General features: G+C 34.2%; 1 protein-coding gene across 7 annotated transcripts in view; it reads left to right on the top strand.

Annotated features, from left to right (window-relative positions):
• The window catches only part of GBE1 (1,4-alpha-glucan branching enzyme 1), a 278,711-nt gene that overhangs the window by 38,619 nt on the left and 218,854 nt on the right, over positions 1-21,238 (top strand). For all 7 annotated transcript variants that reach the window (XR_013442827.1, XR_013442829.1, XR_013442854.1 and 4 more), the window contains exon 2: positions 16,131-16,300. Coding sequence is in view for 1 of the 7 variants with exons in the window: in XM_078059397.1 (XP_077915523.1) it covers positions 16,131-16,300 (170 nt within the window). In the remaining 6 variants the exon portion in view is untranslated. The remainder of the gene's footprint in view (positions 1-16,130; positions 16,301-21,238) is intronic.

Genomic DNA, 21,238 nt, shown 5'->3' with positions numbered 1-21,238 from the left:
ATCCACTCCCCAAATAAAAATTTCTGGGCAATTAGAATCCAGCACCAACATAATTCCTGCTCTTTTTTAGGCTTTAAAAAATAAAATAAAAAAAATGCTTTGTGGATTTATTTAGTCAGTGTAAATATGACAAGTTTTATTTTTTTCAAGTGCGTTTTCTGATTATTTTATTTTTTGACCATTTCTATCACTCTTACTTATAACAAAAGGGTTTTTTGTCTTTCAGAAGTTTAGCTTATTAAAATTATTTAGCAAATACTAAGCAACAAAGAATTTAAATTTAGTACGAAGTCCCAATCAGCTGGGAAACTGTAAACTGCAAAATGTCTTGGGTAGTTTTATGGCTAATGGTTAAGGTCAGATACTCTGGAAACAAAATCTTGGATTTACATTCCAGCTTCGCCCACTTAATAGCTGTGTGATGTTGGCAAAATTATTTAACCTCTTGTTTCTTCATCTGCCATCATGAGAATGACAGTAGTACTCTTCACACTGGGTTGTTGTGAGGGTTTAAATAAGTTACTATTTAACAGTGCCTAGAATGTAGTAAATACTCCATGAGGTTAGTCATTATCATTTATGATTTGTGATATTTACAACTTACTATAATTTTTTTTTCTGTTGACAGACTGGTTTTCGTGTTTTATTTACTATATATTTTATATTTCATGGATGGCTTATATGCTGCATTTTACTTTAAGAAAAATACATATTTAAAGTTATATCACTTGTGCATGGTAAAATATACCCTTTTTGGTATATGTGGGAGATGTCCAAAATAACTTTTGTATTGAAGTGCATTTTTTTTCCTTTCTTGGTTGGAATTAGGACCCAACTTTGAATCAGAGATTAGAGTATGGATTACAGGTTCTTAGACCTGGATGGTACTTTTCGGTTCAGCCTCTTCAGTTTTACCTGAGGAAGCTAAAACTTTGGGAGGTTATCTTACTGAAGTTCACATGGCTAATGCCGTAGACTCAGTCTAGCACTTGTGTCTTTTGACTTCTTAACCTCCCTCTCTGTTTTGGTGAGTAAAGAATTTTTGACAGTGTTTGAGTAACAGCGACATTCATATTAAGAGATGAAAAGACATAACCATCATTGATTGTAATCTGTTGGTACATGAGTCACATTAAGAAGAATCTGGTGGTAATTTGGAAGATTGGTCGGCATATGTTCTCAGTAGCATAGCTTATTGTGCAGACTGAGGTCTGCATCATCACCTATAGCCCCTCTCTACCCCAAACCTGTGGTTTTTGCCATGTAATTTTTCCAAAGAGAGAAACCTGACCACAGAACAGAGTGTTATTTGAGCCAAGAACTGTTGAAACATGAAGTTAGATTTCTTCCTAGAAATCAGTAGACTAAGACTGTGTTAGCTCATGTTTCATATTACACGAGAGAAAATAAACTGAAAGGTCAGTTGAACAGTTACAGCATTGCCCTTTTCCAAGATAATCAGCAGAGCATGTAGCAAAGACGTGAACAGGAGCGTGACTGGAAAGACAGTGGCTGATAAAGAGGCTGGCCGTTCAAAGTGCTTGGGACAATACTTGACACTTCCAGGCCTGACCAGATGGGCCGCCTCACAGGGCTTACCGTCAGTAATTCTGATTTATTACATTCACACGATATTCTTTTCTAGTTAGGCAGTCAAGTTTTCACATTGCCCGAAGACCCCAGGAATTTTAATATTGACCATTAATCATACCTTGGTAAAATGCAAGGGCAATATATTATTAATTTGTTTGCAACCAAGAGACAAGGCACAGTGATGAAAATTAATTTCTAGCTATATTTTGTTAATTTATTCTAATTAATTAATCTGTTAAGAAGTGAAAATATGTGTGCCTTAATGGCTATATTGTAGGTTCTTTAAGTTGTATCGTTAAATATCATTTCCATTATCCTAGATGTAGGATTCTAGAGATAAGTACTTTATTATTAAAATAAATAGGGAGTTGTACAAAGCTAAGTAATACCACTAAGCAGAGGATTTCTAGTTTTTCATTAATTGAATAAGAACATTTCATGTTTTTGGTTTTGTAGGACTTAGAACTGGGAGGATCTCAGCAATAACTTGCCCCAACCCCTTCACCTCTATGGCTCAGAACCAGAATTAGGAAAGAACATTTAATAAATAACAATCACTATTTACTTTCAGGACACTGTTTTAAATAGTAGCAGCAAACTTTTAAAAGTTAATTTTTAACAGTTTTGAAATGACCTCATTCTCCCACTCCCTAAAAAGAAAGATTTAATGATTTCTATATAGTCATAATTTCTACGTCTATTTTTTTATGTTTGAATCAGATTTATTTTAATTAAGAAAACATCATAGATTTGGTTTAAACATACTCTGTGTTCTGCTTTTTTTTTTTTTTTTTTTGATGTAGTGTTCCATGATTCATTGTTTGTGTATAACACCCAGTGCTCCATTCAGTACGTGCCCTCTTTAATACCCATCACCAGGCTAACCCATCCCCCCACCCCCCTCCTCTCTAGAACCCGCAGTTTGTTTCTCAGAGATTTGAAACTCAAAGTGAATGGTTCAAAGAAAACTACCTTTTAAGTTTGGTGTTTTTTTTTGGTTCTTGTTTATTCTTGTTCAAATGCTGATACATCACGAACCTCTCCTATAACAACATATGCAATTACTAAACACTGTATGACACATGCACAAATTTTAGCTGTTCATCACCAAGTAGTCAAATTATACTTTAGGTCAAGTAGGAGCAAAACTGATATTTAAATAGCTTTTATTCTTTCACATTAGAAAATAAGAGATCAACTATTTGTTCTTAAATGTGATCTGAGGATGTATTTATCGGATTGGCTCTGCATTTGATTGTGTTTTAGATATGGTACAAAATGAGTAAGGTTTTTTTAAAAGGTTAAAATTAATAATTCACTTAATGCTTGCTTATAATTGAATTAATATTTAGATTTTAGTATTGTAGTATAATTAGCATGATAGAACTATTTCATTTTTTCAAAGTTTCATTGACTTCTTTTTCTAATTAGAAATCCCTTAATTTCTTTTTAAAATTAATTAAAAAATTATTTTTTTTAAAAAAAATATTTTTTTAAATATGAGATATGCCATAAAATAATTTATTTTTAATAAATTTACAAGTAAATTATTTATACAGTTGATCCTTGAACAATGCAGAGGTTAGAGGCACCAACCCCCTTCACAGTGGAAAACTAGCATATAACTTTTGACTCCCAAAATGTAACTACTAATAGCCTACTGTTGGCTGAAAGCCTTAACAATAATATAAACAGCCTATTAACATTGTATCTTGTATCTTGTATATATCATGTACTGTATTTTTACAATAAAGTAAGCTAGTGAAATAAACATTATTAAGAAAATCATAAGAGAAAATACATTTACAGTACTGTCTTTATAAAAAAAATCAGCAGTATAAGTGGACCCGCACAGTTCAAACACATGTTGTTCAAAGGTGAACTGTATATAAGTACAACCCTAACATCAATGGTATTATCTTTCTGCTTTATCAGTGGGCAAGCTGAAACTCTAAGACCATTAAGTAAAAAACCTAAGGGCAGTTTGCTAATGAGCCTAGCAATTGAACCCAAACTTTTATTTCTAAAGTCTGATCTTTCTGGTACGCCATCATGCCTGGCACATAGTAGGTGGTCCAGACCATTTAGTCTTAGGCTAATTCCATATGTGAAATAGTTATTTTAATTAACATCGAGTCCCAATTCTCATGAATATTGGTAAGGATTGTGATAGTGAGACTAACTACTTGAATAAAAACCACATACCTGCACAGTGCTATGTTTGAATAGAAATGAGATGGTGGGAATTAATTGCCTTCCACTCACTTTTCATCCCTTCTAAATCACAGAATGGTTTGCATTCATCTTAAATAGCACCGAATGCTGAGGAGGATGTGTTTTGGGTCCTGGCAGCAGTCGGTGTCTTTATTGGGTCATCACATCCCATAGTTTGCTATTCACTTTTGTGGTTCCATATGTTTGATCTTGATACAGCACCAAGTTGATGAATCGGCTTCCTATGTGAGATCATGTATTTCCTTACAAAGCTGGTTGTTTGGTCACACAGGACCTTCAGGAGGCTGGGGGAAGAATTTCTCTGAGGATTCCTTCCCATTTTCTATATCTTATTGGTCAAAATTTGTCCCATGGAGCCTTTATTCCTCCACACATGCATGTTGTAGAATCTGACCTCCACTGGTAGTCACTTGCAAGTGACAACCTCCATAAGTCCAGTCAAAGGAGTGCACGAAGCTCAGAGGGCCAGTGGAACTGAGTGAATCAGGGAGTGTAGTACAGTTACAATGCATTGTAACTCTCTTACATTTTAAGAGGCTATTAATTTTTTTTATGTTGATCTCAAATGCAGCAATCATTTTTAATACTTTTATTGTCCTAATAGTATTTATTCATTTCATGCAAAGGTATCATGCTAAGCATTTTTAGGTATTTTATCTCATTTGATTATCAAAGCAACCTTATGAAGTAGGTTCTGTTATTAGATGAGGAAATTTAGTCTTAGTTATAGCTGGTAAAAGGTAGGATTGGGATTCAAATCCCAGCATAATAATTCTAATCTTAAACCTAAATCTGACCATTGTATCACCATTGCTTAGTCACAATCTGAACATAGTAAGTGCTCACTAAAAATTTTTCATTGATTAGTTACTGTGTGCTAGTACTTTAGGGTTTGGTTACCTCAGTATGCAAAACAGATAATTTTCCTTGTCTTTGTGGGATTTATATTTTAGCTACTTCTGGTTTCTGGTTAAAAGCCTTTACCAATGTCTTATGTAATGCTTTCTCACTTTGCTTTTTCTTTACTATCTCCCACACATTATGAACAATGTCTTGAAGCCACTTTGTGATGTCTTTCATCTCTATGTTTGCAGTGACTAGCATAGCACTAGATATATAGTAGGTGTTCAGTAATACATATGGAATAAATGGGTGGATTTTACCACTCCTTGTTCATCACCTTTACTTAAATGGTCCCATCTCTGGTGTTTCCTGGTAGATGAAGTTGAGTATACACTGAACTGGATAGAGATTAGAAGAGTGACTAAGATTTTAAATGGAAGCTTGGAAATTTATACGTTTGTTGATTAATGACATTTAAACATTTAAAAATAAGGAACAACATTTAAAAATAAGAAACCACATTCAGTATGATACCAATTTAAAAATTCTTTTCATTGATCGATCTTGTATAAAAGAAGCATCTACAAATCCCTGTGCTTTTAATATTGAGTCTATTTTAATAAAGATTTCATTAACCTTTGGACTCTGCCTACTGAAATTTATCCTTCAAATTGCTCCCTTTAAAACCTGTCTTTGATCATGTCAGTTATCTCCTTTTTAAAGTCTTTAGGGTTTTTATTTATTTTATTGTCTAGCCAAAAACTATCTTTTCCATCCTGATTGGCTTCTAGATTCCTACCCATTCTCTTGATCTGGCTACACACAGCTAGTTGTCCTGTCAACAAGAACCTCCGGGTTTTTACCTATGTATTGTCCTTCTCTGTCTTTTCTCTAGCTTTCAAAATATACTACTTATCCTTCAAGATACAGCATAAATGTCAACTACTCCCTAACGCCTTCTCTAACCTCCTCTTCTCCCACCAGTTCCTTCTGTTGTCTTGCTTCCTCCTCAGGGAATGCTTGCTTACCCCAAACCTCTCCTGTCCTGAGTTGAACACTCTTCCATGGGACTAATGAACTTTTTTTTTTTTAAGATTTTGTTTATTTATTTATTTGACAGAGAGAGAGATAGCGAGAGCAGGAACACAAGCAGGGAGAGTGGGAGAGGGCAAAGCAGGCTTCCCGCCGAGCAGGGAGCCCGAAGCGGGGCTCGATTCCAGGACCCCAGGATCATGACCTGAGCTGAAAGCAGACACTTAACCGACTGAGCCACCCAGGCACCCTGGACTAATAAACTTCTAAAGGAAAGGATTTTATTTTATGTAACTGAATTATTAGCACACAAATATTTTTAATCTGTAATAAATATGTTGCAGTTTTTGTTGTAGAATACTTATCCTTAATTAAGAGACATAAACTGTTCACTTTAAAGTCTCAAATGCCTAAATCTTCATTTGACATTTTTTTTTCTTTTTTTTAATTGTTATATTAATCCCCATACATTACATCATTAGTTTTAGATGTAGTGTTCCATGATTCATTTTTTGTGCATAACACCCAGTGCTCCATGCAGAACGTGCCCTCCTCAATACCCATCACCAGGCTAACCCATCCTCCCACCCCCCTCCCCTCTAGAACCCTCAGTTTGTTTTTCAGAGTCCATTGTCTCTCATGGTTCATCTACCCCTCCGATTTCCCCCCCTTCATTCTTCCCCTCCTGCTATCTTCTTTTTTTTTTTCCTTAACATATATTGCATTATTTGTTTCAGAGGTACAGATCTGAGATTCAACAGTCTTGCACAATTCACAGCGCTTACCAGACACATACCCTCCCCAGTGTGTATCATCCAGGCACCCCATCCCTCCCACCCCACCCCCCACTCGAGCAACCCTCAGTTTGTTTCCTGAGATTAAGAATTCCTCGTATCAGTGAGGTCATATGATACATGTCTTTCTCTGTTTGACTTATTTCGCTCAGCATAATACCCTCCAGTTCCATCCACGTCATTGCAAATGGCAAGATCTCATTCCTTTTGATGGCTGCATAATATTCCATTGTATATATATACCAAATCTTCTTTATCCATTCATCTGTCAATGGACATCTTGGCTCTTTCCACAGTTTAGCTATTGTGGACATCTTTTGCAAAGCAAAGGAAACAGTCAACAAAACCAAAAGACAACCGACAGAATGGGAGAAGATATTTGCAAATGACATATCAGATAAAAGGCTAGTATCCAAAATCTATAAAGAACTTATCAAACTCAACACCCAAAGAACAAAGAATCCAATCAAGAAATGGGCAGAAGACATGAACAGACATTTTTCCAAAGAAGACATCCAAATGGCCAACAGACACATGAAAAAGAGCTCAATTTCGCTCGGCATCAGGGAAATCCAAATCAAAACCTCAATGAGATACCACCTCACACCAGTCAGAATGGCTAAAATTAACAAGTCAGGAAATGACAGATGTTGGCGGGGATGCGGAGAAAGGGGAACCCTCCTACACTGTTGGTGGGAATGTAAGCTGGTGCAGCCACTCTGGAAAACAGTATGGAGGTTCCTCAAAAAGTTGAAAATAGAGTTACCATATGATCCAGCAATTGCACTACTGGGTATTTACCCCAAAGATACAAAAGTAGGGATTCATTTGACAATTTAATACATGGATAATTGTGCATATTCTGGATAGTTTTCACCTGAGAAGAAAGTTCCTGCGAGAAACCTTGAAGTCTTTTTAAAGGCTGATTTAAAAAGCTATTTTTTTCTTTCAAAAATCCCATTCCCTCCTCTTTTAACCTTATTTTCCCATTGTTTAGCTATTAAAAATTCCTGTTGAGCTTTTACTTCTGTGCTTATTCTTGCCTCCAATACAAGTCTCCATGAGGAAGCAAATGACAATATAAAATCTTGAAAATTAAGGTAGCAGGGAGGGAATTTCCCCCATGGGTTCCTTAGGTTTCAGAACCACTCAGAAACACTTGAGAAAGGATTCTACATCCTAGACATTTCTAGATAAGGTATGATCCATCTCCCTTGACCTATCGCCTATGTTCACAACTCTGCCTGAAATTAGAAATTCACTACTGATCTAGGATGAATTATCTTCCAGGAGAGCAAAGATTTCAGTTTGTTTCTTTTTTTTTTTTCTAAAATTACTCCTGCTACCTCTGTAAAATAACTATCCCCCCCCCCCCGTCAATCCAATCTATTTAATTTTTTTCCAAACTTTCCATATTCCGTGCATTCAAGTCAATATGGAGTACTTAGTATGTGCTATGTGTTAGTATGCCTTTATTTGTAATTTCCACAACAGGAAAAGAATGGTAAAGATTCTTAAACACTTTTGGAATTTGAGGGGAAAAACCCTTAATGTTTGCTAATAATTAACATATATATTAAAATCTAAATCAGTGCTATAAATAAAAAAAGATAAATTAAAAAGTATCCTACAGCATTGCCCCTCACTGAAGTTGCAGCCAACAGTTACTGAGCGCTTGCTGGCTACTGTGGGGATGGCTCCAGTGTGATTTCATTGATTCCTTAGAACCTATATGTTTCTCCCATTTAAGAGGGGAGGAAATTAAGGAAAAGGGAGATTAAGTGACTTGTTCAAAGTCACATAGAGTATGTAACAGGATATAACCTGCACTTTATTTCTAAAGACTAAGCTGAGTCTCTTAATTAAAAGATTAATAGCTTTATGAATGAAATTTTAAGGACTTTCTTTAAAAAGAAAATGTGACATTTAATTTGAGATTTTGTCTCTTGATTCACTTAAAGTATACCTTTTGTGATAAATGATGCTTCATCTCTATTGCTCCTTACCTTCTTGACCTTGGACAACTTAACATATTTAGCTGTGCCTCTGTTTCTTCCTTTGTAAAAAGGATTAAAAACATCAGTGTAGAGATCAAATCTATATCTGACCAAATTCTAGTTGCTATACTAACTTCATTTTATGTTCTTTGGTTACTAAGAATTTGACCTAGTTTTTAAATATCCTATAAATTCATAGCAAAATATTAAGAGAGATGACTGTAGTAGGAGAGGGCACAGGCATGATGAGCTTGCTGTGTCCTCAGGCATTTTCTTTTTTGAGCCACAGTGATTTCAAAGTGGAATGTGTATTTCTGTATCAGAAGCTATAGGGCTGACCTTGAGGGAAGTCAAGATATTTAGTTAAAGTAATATAATGCTATAATCCTATTTCCGTTGAAATTTTAGTAAATGGGACATTTGTACATATTTTATGAAAGTTCTTATGAGTGATTTTTTTTTTAAACTTAAACCTTAAATCTGAAGTGTTTTTAAGATTAGGCTCACATTAACAATAAAATTATTACCGCATTTGTTTAACCTCCCAGAGTTGTATCTTTTTTTAATCAGTAATTTTCCTTGTATTATGTATCTATGTGTTTTTATTCTTTTCGCCCTAAGTCCAAATTAATTTTGTTGATTGTTCCTTACTATTTGATCATTTTATGGAATGTTGTTACTATGTTGTTTAATATGGGTTAGAGTTTTCATACACCCACGAATTATAGCTGAATGATATTCGTAAGAAGTAAACACAAAACAAAAAACAAAAAACACATTTTCTCATAGGACTTTGAGACTATGAGAGGGTTTGCATACTAGTATCTCATTATATCTATAGACCTTTTTTTTTTTTTTTTTTTGGTCCAGGTCAGTATTTTAAGGATTTTTGAAACATTGCCAATATTTAAATTAGGGAGAGTTCATAGAAAAATCTCAGATTTTTTTGATTCTTGAGTAACTATTTGATCTGGCAAATCACACTTGGTAACAATGGGCTGTAGCTATTAAATAGAAGCTTTTGTTTTTCAGTGGGGTTTGTACTTTCCATCTTACGAGAGTTCCTTTCTGCATTGTTTTCTGTACTCTAAGGCCACCTTCATCTTTTCTCATCAGGCTCACACTTTTGTGTTTCTTTATGTGGGGCAGCTCCTCATATATGTGATACTTCTCTGGTTTCTGTGGGTGGTTCAGTTTGTGTCCCTTGGAGTAAGGGCTGTCAATGAGACTGGGGTCATGTCATTTTGTTAAAAGCTAATTTGTTTCAGATCATGGATTAAATATAATTTTTATACTTACAACACCATGGATGTGTGTGCATGCTGCACGCACATGTGTACATGTGTGTGCATGTATGTGTATGTATTCATATGTACTGGGTATATATATAATACAAAGGGGCAACTCAACACCAAAAATCCCCAAATAATTTGATTAAAAATATGCAGAGGACCCAAATAGACATTTTTCTGAAGAAGACATACAGATGGCCAACAGACTATCGAAAGATGCTCATGAGAAGATGCTGAACATCACTAATCATCAGGGAAGTGCAAATCAAAACCATGAGATATCATTTTACACCTGTCAGAATGGCTAGTATCAAAGAGACAAATAACAAGTGTTGACAAGGATGTGGAGAAAAAGGAAGCCTTGTGTACTGTCGGTGGGAATGCAAATTGGTGCAGCCTCTGTGGAAAACAGTATGGAAGCTCCTGAAAAAATTAAAAATAGAAATACTATACAATTCAATAATTCCACTACTGGATATTTACCCAAAGAAAACAAAAAGGCTGATTCAAAAAGATATATATACCCTGTGTTTACTGTAGTGTTATTTACAATAGCTAAGGTATGGAAGCAACCTAATTGTCCATCAATAGATAAATAAATAAGGAAAAAGTGGTGTGTATACACATACACGATGGAATATTACTCAGTCATGAGAAGGGATGATAAGACCTTGCCATTTGCGACTACGTGGATAGCTAAGTGAAAAAAGTCAGAGAACGACAAATACCATATGCTTTCACTTATATGTGAAATCTAAAAAATAAATGAACAAAAAGCGGAAATAGACATATAAATACAGAGAACAAATGGGTGGTTGCCAGAGGACAGGTGGGTAGTAGGATGGGCAAAATGGGTGAAGAGGAGTGAGAGGTACAGGCTTCCAATTAGGGAATGAATAAGTCATGGGAATAAAAGGTACAGCATAGGCAGTATAGTCAGTATTATTGCAGTAGCGTTCTATGCTGACAGGTGATCGCTACATTTATGGTAAGCATAGCATAACAACATAGATAGCATAGCAAACATGTCTATCTAACGACAAGTTGTACACCTGAAACTAATATAACATAGTGTCAAATATACTTCAATTAACAATACAAAAGGGGGTCATATATGAAATATTCCCACCCACACCTACCACTCCTATAAGCCACTTCACTCCATTGATCTGATTATATGGCATGTTTTTGCTGTCATCGAAGCAAATGTGGTGACTGTGGTCATGTTAGGAAGTCTTAAGGCCCCTGCCCACCTCAGGCCGTTGGAACCCCACCCCTGGAGCTGAGGAAGAGGCCCTGTGAAAATGGATCTGCATGCCATTCATAGCCGTATCTATATTTTCTTTATGCAAATAGCTGCTTTGCAGAATACTGTTCTATAACTTCTTTCCCTAAAATTAGCAATCCATTTGGGGCATCTTTGCGTATCAGCCCATTTCTCTCTACCTCATTCCTCTTAATGACTCTTGTGTAATTTATTGTTTGGATGTTCCACAGTTTATTCAACTAGTCTCCCAACTGTTGATCTGGTAGGTTATTTTCCATGGCTTGGTGTCATAAATAGTGCCATAATGATTATCACTGTACACCATAGATGGTCTTGCTTCCTTATTCTGTAGATCCAAAGCATAAATTTCTAAAAATGGAATTACTTCGTGATTTTGAAATTTTCATAGCTGATGCCAAATTGTTCTCTAGTTTATATCATACCAAACTGTCTTTGAGAATGTCTTTTCCTCTGCGCTATACTGTGTTCACACAGACTATCATGTTTACTGATTTTTTTAGGTAGAAAGTAGAATTTTCAAGTTTAGGATTTGCACTTCTTTAGTTACATATGAATTTGAACATCTTTTCATATGTTTATTGGCCATTTGTATTTTTTTGTGAACTATTGGTTTTGTTTTGTTTTTTAAAGGTTATTTATTAGAGAGAGAGTGTGCAAGCACATGGGGGAGGGACAGAGGGAGAAGAGAGAGAGAATCTCAAGCAGACTCCCCGCTGAGCACGGAGCCTGATGTGGGGCTCAATCTCACAACCCATTTTTTATTTAAATGGTAACTTATTTGTTATAAATGATTGGAACAATGAAAGGGAGAAAGTAAAAAGAAACCCCATGAAAGAAATTGTCACTAATATTTGGGGAACATTATTCCTGATATTCTGTATGCTTACATATAGGTAGGAGAATAGAGAAATATCTTGATAGACAGAAATAATATAATGAAACATGAGAAAAATATGTGTTAAATTTAACTTAAATTTATTTGAAACAAAGATACTGAAGTGAAATGAAAGAAATGTCTGAAATTTATATACATCTTCCTTTATACTCAAAAATGTTGTTTTCTGGAGTGTACATCTGTCAACAAAGGGTTTAAGCCATTTACAATAGTATCAAATAGTACCAAAAAGAATAAAATACCTAGGGATAAACTTAACCAAGGAGGGGAAAACCTGTACTCTGAAAACTATAAAACATTGATGAAAGAAATTGAAGATGACACAAAGAAATGGAAAGCTATTCCATGCTGATGGATTGGAGAACCAGTATTGTTAAAATGTCCATACTGTCCAAAGCAATTTATAGATTTAATGTAATCCCTATCAAAATGCCAGCAACATTTTTCACAGAACCAAAGCAAATAATCCTAAAATTTGTACAAACCACAAAAGACCCCAAATAGCAAAGCAATCTTGAAAAAGGAAAACAAATCTGGAGGTATCACAATCCCAGATTTCAAGGTATACTATAAAGCTGTAGTAATCAAAATAGTATGGTACTGACACAAAATTAGACACAGATCAATGGAACAGAATACAGAGCCCAGAAATAAGCCTACACTATTATGGTCAATTAATCTACAACAAGGAAGACAAGAATATATAGTGGGAAAAAGACAGTTTCTACAACAAATGGTTTTGGGAAAACTGGACAGCTACATGCAAAAGAATGAAATTGAACTACTTTCTTACACCATACCCAAAAATAAACTGAAAATGGATTAAAGACCTAAATGTGAGTTCTGAAACCATAACATTTCTAGAAGAAAACATAGGCAGTAGTTTCTTTGACATTGGCCATAGAAATATTTTTCTAGATATGTCCTCTCAGGCAAGGGTAACAAAAGCATAATTAAACTATTGGGACTACACCAAAATAAAAACCTTTTGCACAACAAAGGAAGCTATCAACCAAACAAGGCAGCCCTCCTGAGTAGGAGAAGATAATTTCAAATGATGTATCTGATTAGGGGTTCATAACCAAAATATATGAAGAACTTATACAACTCATACACAGTTGGTGGGAATGCAAGCTGGTGCAGCCACTGTGGAAAACAGTATGGAGGCTCCCCCAAAACTTAACAGTAGAATTACTGTATGATCGAGTAATTGTACTATGGGCCATTTACCCAAAGGAAATGAAAATACTAATTCAAAAACATATATGTACCCCTACGTTTACTGCAGCATTATTTACAGTAGCCAAGATATGGAATCAACCCAAATGTTTATTGATAGTTGAATGGATACAGAGGATACGGAAGTGGGGTGTGTGTGTGTGTAATATTACTCAGCCATAACAATGAATCATGGAATACTACATCAAAACCTAATGATGTAATGTATGGTGATTAACATAACATAATAAAATAAAATTAAATTAAATTAATACCAAAAAAAGAAAGAAAGAATGAGATCTTGTCATTTGCAACAACATGGATGGACCTAGAATACTAAGTGAAATAAGTCAGTCAGAGAAAGACACCTGCCATATGATTTCACTACTATGTGGAATTTAACAAAGAAAACAAATGAACAAAGAAAAAAGAGACAAAAAATGGACTCTTAAAAATATAGAGAAAAACTGGTGGTTGCGAGAGAGGAGGTTGGTGGGGCAATGGGCAAAATAGGTGAAGGGGTTTAAAAGTACACTGTGTTTTCTTCTGTTTTCCTTTCCCTCATCTCATTTCTTTTACAATAAAATTTACTTTAATCATTGAGATTATTTTTTGTTATCACATTCACACATATGCACCATTGTCTAGCCATGGTTCTATATTTAAAGACTCAGAGTTCAGCAACACTGCTGCCATGACTTTTAATTCCTCTGTGTATGTGTTTTTAATCTTTTAATCACCTAGTTTTGGTTTTTTTCCCCTTCAACCATAGTTTATTAGTGTAATAAACTTAAATTTATTTTTTAATTTGACAATATTTAAAGAATTCCTTAGGTTTGAGGAAATTGCCTTATATAATACCATTAGATTACTCCCTTTCCTTCTCAGAAATGTGTGGGCTTGGCTTTATCTTTTGGTCTTTAGTGTGATGTTCCTTTGAGAAAAACAAAGCAAAACAAAAACAAAAACCTCCCTCTGCTTGCTTTTTTATGACTGGTTGTCTGAGGAGTTCTTTCTTTATCCTTTGAATTTCAGTAGCTTAAATTGGGAGGTGTTGCACATGTGCGTGTTTGTGTTTGTTTTCCAAATTTTTCTTAAAACATAGCATGCTCTTTTTTAATATGCAAATTTAATTCTTTTTTAAGATTTTATTTATTTGAGAGAGAGAGTGAGCATGAGCTGGGGGGCAGGGCAGAGGGAGAGGGAGAGGGACAAGCAGACTACCCACTGAGCATGGTGCCCCACACTGGGCAGGACCTGGAGATCATGACCTGAGCCGAGCCCTTAACCGACTGAGCTGCCCAGGTACCCCAAATATGCAGATTTAATTCTGAGAGAAAAATTTTCCAGCTTTATATTTTTTGCATCATTTTATTTGGTTTTGTTCTTCGGAGTCAGCAGCTATCCTTATTTAGAACATTTTTGTCAATTTTGCGTACCTCTTAGCTTCTTTAATATACTCCACTTCTTTGCCTTTTTCTTCTCTAATTACATAAATTTCCAATTATTTATTCATTTAATAATTTGCTGTTTTTATTATATGTGCATTTTGTTTCTTGCCAATTCTAATTTATTATTTTCCAGTGACATATTTTGTTCCTCCTTTTGTTTCCTTAGGTGTAGGGGTCTCATTTTACCTCTCATTCTATTGTTTTTCATATAATCCCTCATCTCTTATTTTTTTCCTCATCTCTTATTTTTATTGAGTTCAGTTTTTTAAAGATTTTATTTATTATTATAGAGAGAGAGAGCACAGGAGCAGGGGTAGGGGAGAGGGAGAAGCAGACTCCCTGCTAAGGAGGGGAGCCTGACCCGGGGCTCCATCCCAGGATGCTGGAATCATGACCTGAGCCGAAGGCAGACTCTTAACCAATTGAGCCATTCAGACACCCCTATTGCGTTCATTTTTAATTAAGTTGAAATATAGTGCAAAATATTCCCTGTATATCCCCTACTTGGATTCATGTCATCTTTCTGGGACTTTTATTGCTCACCCCTCAGGGTCTGGGGAAGTGCAAGGAAGCTTATTAGCATTGCTCAGTTCATTGTTCTGGAACCTTCACTTCTGACAAAAAGCACCTACCACCTGCCTCACTTCAGTTTTACCTGTTTTGTCATAGCTTCTCCCTAGATCTGTTGGTATTAGTGACAATAGTAGTGTTTTGTTGGCATAGCTGTATGGACTCTGGCTCTGGGAGAGGGTCAGGAACAACCATGTGCTACTCTTGGTCCTCCTTGGGAAGGAATCTTTGGTTTCTTCTCGTGGCCACTAGCTTTTACAGTTTGCCATGATGTAGTATGTTCTTTCCATGCTTAGTTGATATAGGGCAGACTAGGCAAACTACCGCCCATAGGCCAAATTTGGCCAATAACTGTTTTATAAATAATGTGTTATTGGCATCAGCCATACCCATTCATTTACATGTTGTCTGCAGCAGTTTTCATGCTTCAGAGAGATAGTTGAGTTGTTGTGAAGTGGACCAATTTACTATCTATCCTTTAACAGGAAAAATCAGCCAAACCCTGTTGTAGGGTAATTTTATTTATCTTGCTGGCTTTTGACTATTTTTCTTTTATTTTCTTAGGGGTTAGAAGAGAGACACATAGGGATGCTCCTTCATCATACTATTTTGACATAGAAGTTGCTATAATGCTGATTTTTTAAAAATTTCATGGAATATAGAACAATTGTATTTTCTGTCTCATACCAAAATGCATGAAATTACCAAAAAATGTTAGATTGGTTCAGTTTGAGATAAGGATGATTTTATCCTGTGAGGTAATTGCTACCTTATTATGTGAAATTATTCACATTATTCCTCTTTAATATCTTTTTTCTTTTCTTTTTCTGAATAAGAGTAAATAAAGCATTTACTTAATTACAGTAGCTTTCCGGGAATATGATTTTATTTTCTAACTTCCTTCTTTTGCACTTTTTCAAAGGTATAAGCGGTTTATCGAGACTTTGAACAACATCGGAGAGAACGAAGGTGGTATTGATAAATTTTCCAGAGGTTATGAATCATTTGGTGTCCACACATGTGCCGATGGTGGTTTATACTGCAAAGAATGGGCCCCAGGAGCAGAAGGAGTTTTTCTTACTGGAGACTTCAGTAAGTGTTTGAAAGATTTAAAGTTAGTTGTACAATTTATTTATTTACTTAAAGACTTATTATACTTCATATATTTATATGAAAATTAATGATTACAAATATCCGACCTTTCAGATAGAGCCATCGGATTTGTTGTCTTTACCTTCATGTGGTTCCTACTGTAATGTAATACAGGTGTTCCTGAAAAGCTTTTATGTTCTGTAAAATCATGTACCAGAAGTAACAGAGTTTATGAGAAAAATAGTACTAGGGCAGACTGCTCCAAATTTATTCAACTTTGTTAGTAAGCCCTGACAAAATCAATAGCAATCTGGGTAAAAATATTGGTGTAAGTTAAATCTCCACTAGCATTTGCACCTGGTTAGGTGGCATTGTAGTTCTTGGATCTTCTAGAGCCTAATATCCTTTTTTGAGACCTCAGTAAAAGTAGACATCTAATCTAGAGGATAAACTTCTGCATGACTCAATTCTTTTTGTTTTTCTTTTCCTTTTTTATAATACAATCTCAATTTTTTTAAATGAAATCTTCTTAGCCTTGTTATTTGCACTGTTAATTTCATTAGGCAGTTAACCCGATGGAAAGCATAGTTGGTCTAGATGTCAGGCTTCTGGCTTACAGTCTAGTGAGGAAGAACTTGTATGTAAAGAACTATAATACAGTTGTATTCTAGTGGTATAAATAAATTACTGTAACAGTGACAAGGAAGAAAGCTCAGTTTTAGAAGTAGAATAATGAAAACCAGGCCTTGGGAAAATGTTCATAATACAAGGAAATATCAGAATGATAATCATCCTTTAGTGCCGGGAGAGTACTGTAGTATTTAAAATTTGATTTTATCAGATTTAAAAGTCTACATGCTATATTATTCCAGTTATATGACATTCTAGAATTGGCAAAGCTATAGGGACAGAAGACAGAGTTGTCAGGGTTTGGAGGTAGGAGTTGTGAGTTGACAGAGGAGCATGAAGGAGCTTCTTGGGGTGATGAAAATATTTTATGTCCCAATTGTGCTGGTTGTTACATGACTGCATACATTTGTCAAAATTTATAGACCTATACTTGTAAAAGACTGCATTTTATTGCATGTAAATTATACCTTAAAGAAGCCGACTTTTAAAAAGTTTTGATTTTATACATGTTGTCTAAAGCAGTACTGTCTAATAGAAATAGAATGTAAGCCACTTATGTAATTCAGAACTTTTAGTAGCTATATTAAAAAAAGTAAAAGGTGGACAGTTGAATGAATTTTAATAATGAAAAATTTTATTTAACCCAGTATGTCAAAATATTTTAATATTAATATAATCAATATAAAATTCATTGAGGTATTTTTGTTCTTTTGTATTCTTTTAGCTCTGATATTTTTTCATTGGAAATACTTGATCTATATTTAGATTTAATAAAATTTTCAGTTTAAGAATACAAACCCAAGTTTTTTTCAAACAGAATTAAAAGTTCTAGTAACTGAGTTGAATAGTAATTTTAAAATTTAAATTTAATAAAGTAATTAAAATTAAATAAAATTTAAAATTCAGTTTCTCAGTTGCACTAACCTTATTTCAAGTGTTCAATGGTTACATGTGTCTACTGGCTCCTTTATTGGAAATCACAGGTCTAAGGACTTGCAGTCCTGCAAATTAGATGAGGCCTGTTTCTTGAGAGTTATTGAAAACTTTAAAGAAAGTTTTGAGAAAGACCATGTGATCTGCTGACTTAGATTAGTTTTGTTTGCCTGATGATAATTATGAAATTATATAAAATTATGGGGATAAGAGACTTCTTAAATTTTATTAAAATAGTCATTAATAATTCTTTCTTATACACAAACATTAATATTTCTCCATCTTCTCTATACAACTGCCTTGACTAGTAGTTTTTTGTTAAAAGACCATTTAGACATCCACCTATCATTCAGGCACTTTTGGCATTCTATTTTATTACTTCTTTTTATGGCCATTTATAAGATTGAGAAGTATTGATTGAGAATGTACAAGTTGATTTTTACATAGAGATACCAAAACTACTATAAGAACCTCAGTTAAAATTTGGTACTTGTGTTAGGTACCCCCTCCGACATATTTATGATTAAACCCACTAAGTAGGTTTTAGAAATATAAAAATATGGGAAAGGAACTATATGAGAAGTCCTGTCATAAGGACTAATGTTGATTTACTAGAAATTGTGTCTCGTAAATATACTTGGGCCCTATGTGCATTTGGAAAACTGCATTTTAAAATTTTTTTAGGATTTAATGCTTATATATCGAAAGTATAATAATTAAAAAATTTTTTGTAAACAGAAAACTAAAAATTATCTACTTCCTATTTTAATGTAAAAATGCCCTCTGTTAAGTTTTTTTTTTTTTACAATTCAAGTTGATTTTTAAAAATGCTACCCTTTGTGAGGGTGTGTAACATAATTTAAAATCTCTTCATATACTTGGGATAGCATTTGGTGAATTATTTTCATCAACCAATATTTATTAAGTGTCTAAGAACTTGAAGAACATCAGATTTAATCAGTGAGCCCTTAATTTTACTGGAGAGATGGGAAAAACTAAGATAAATGAAATTGTGATAGAAAATAGGAACAGGCAGTATGCTGGGAAAATTTAAATGACTAATCTATTTTTTCTTTCTTTTTTTTAAGATTTTATTTATTTATTTCAGAGGCAGAGAGACAGAGAGCACAAGCATAAGTGGGGGAGGGCAGAGGGAGAAGCAGACTCCCTGCTTAGCAGAGAGCCCCATGCTGAGCTCCATTCCAGGGACTCAGGATCAAGACCTGAGCCCAAGTGGACTCTTAACTGCCTGAGCCACTCAGGCACCCCACTAACCTATTTTCTTATCTAGATGAAAGAACAGCTTTTCTGCCCAAAGTTACAGGGTCTCAGGGTCTCTGTATACATTAGATCTCAACTTTTTCTCACTAAGGAGCTTTCACTTAAAAAAGTTTGAAAATTGAGAGTAGAGCCAAACTTTTGGGTTAATAATGCATTTAAAAGAATATGTCTTTGGAAAAAAAAAAAAATGTACCTGTGAGTAGTGAGCATTAATTTGATACGACTCTGTAGAGCATAGAATTTTGATGATGATGACAACATAGCTGGAAATACACCCTTAAAAAACTGAACTAACCATGCCTTTAACACAAGGAATTCTGTATTTTGTTTTTCCCTACTTAATTTTCTTTCCTTTTTTTTTCTTTTTAAAGAAGAGTTGAGCAAGAAGAAAGTCATTTTTCTTTGTTGAACTTTTTCTCAGCCTCCAAAATAGGTTAGATAATTTTATTGTTAAGTTTTCTAATGTATAAATTTGTACTAAACCAAAGGAAAAGAAAATGGATATTAATTAGCTAAACAACTATAGTATCTTTTTTCATTACAAAATGCATATGAAGATTAGCTAAAATGTTCTTGGTAGCTTTGCTGATCATATTAAAATGTTTTAAAAAACATTTAAAAACATTTAAAACACATTTAACTGTATTCATGACTGTACTCATATTTATCAGCTGGTAGGTTGACACAGCAATAAACTTAAAAGGTTCTGTAGAATTAATCTCCAACTGTAACATTGATCAGTTTTTAGAATTCTATTCCTGTAGCACAATAAGCTTAACTTTCTATATATGTACTTGAAATACCTCCTTATATTAAAAAAAAAAAATTGCTTCTTCACCTATTGGCAGAGATTTAAAAAGTAACATAACTTTATATTTTTATCATTGAAGTGTAATATAATTTAAAGCATTGCTTTTATACCTACCTCTTCTCTCAACCCCCAAAGATAATATAAAATAGTTCTTCAGACACCAGCAACAAAAACTTTATTTCGTCTAATTGCTAAATTGACTGTTACTTATATTTACCTGAAAATGGAAATTTTCTTAATTTAGTTTTTACCTAAATGATGAGACATTTGTGGTATTTTTTTAGGAGAATATAAATTAAAGAATGTCTAGACTTTAATTCTGTATTACGAAAAATTGTACCTGTAATCAAAATACTCTAGCATACTGTGATATTTGTCTCCTCTTTTAATCATTTTAGAAGTGGACTGCACTATACGTTCTTTCTCTGGGCTTATTCATAATGTTGCTGGTAAATATTTGTTGTTCTATTGTATTTTTTTTGCCAACCTACCTGAAGATAATTTAGGTATGACTATTCAGAATAGTCAAAAACCAATGATCTTTAAGAAAGAAATTGCCATGAATTGGTATGCAAAAAAAAAAAAAAAGGTTTGAAATCATCGTTGAGCTTTCGAAACACAGTTCTTCCTTTGGCTCAGTGGGGATAAAGTGATGATATTTGTCTTACTTGCCTAAACTGGGTTGCTGTAGATACTAACTAGATTGTAGATGAGAAAACATTTTATACCTTATTCAGTGCTCAAGAAATGTTAATTGACAGGATTGAAAAAATTCTCTCATTTGTAATGGTCTTTTTTTTCTTACTAAAGAAATTACTATTAATTTCAAAAGGCAGTTGACTCTTGCGCGAGTCCAATGATTTACTCTCTGTGTTGTCCAAACCGAAGTGGATCTAGCTTTTGCCATCCACATTTTTAAAACTTGAAAAGCAACTTCACTTTAAATATATTACACATATTTTTCTTTATTTGAGAGAAAATGAAACAGTCATTTCTTTTCCTTTAAGTCATTTTTTAAAAACTAGCTTTTTAAGCAGCTAGCAGCTGCCATCGCAACCCAGGAGGACAGTGGATGTATAATGACATTCATCAGGATTGGAAACTTACCACCCAAAAAGTATTTCTGGGCAAGCCAGAAACTACTTAAAGGTTCGAGATGAATTTCTAAAACTTTAAATCATCTTCAATAGAGCAAAGATTCATTCTTTAGGAAATTAAATGTGATTTAAAATATACTTGGAGTTTGGGAACTAAACCATATTTATTGCAGGTTTCTAAATAAT

Source organism: Halichoerus grypus, chromosome 1 (assembly GCF_964656455.1).
Source record: "Halichoerus grypus chromosome 1, mHalGry1.hap1.1, whole genome shotgun sequence".
Lineage (NCBI taxonomy): Eukaryota > Metazoa > Chordata > Mammalia > Carnivora > Phocidae > Halichoerus > Halichoerus grypus.
Note: the sequence above shows the minus strand (reverse complement) of the source record. Positions and strands in the feature narration are given on the sequence as shown.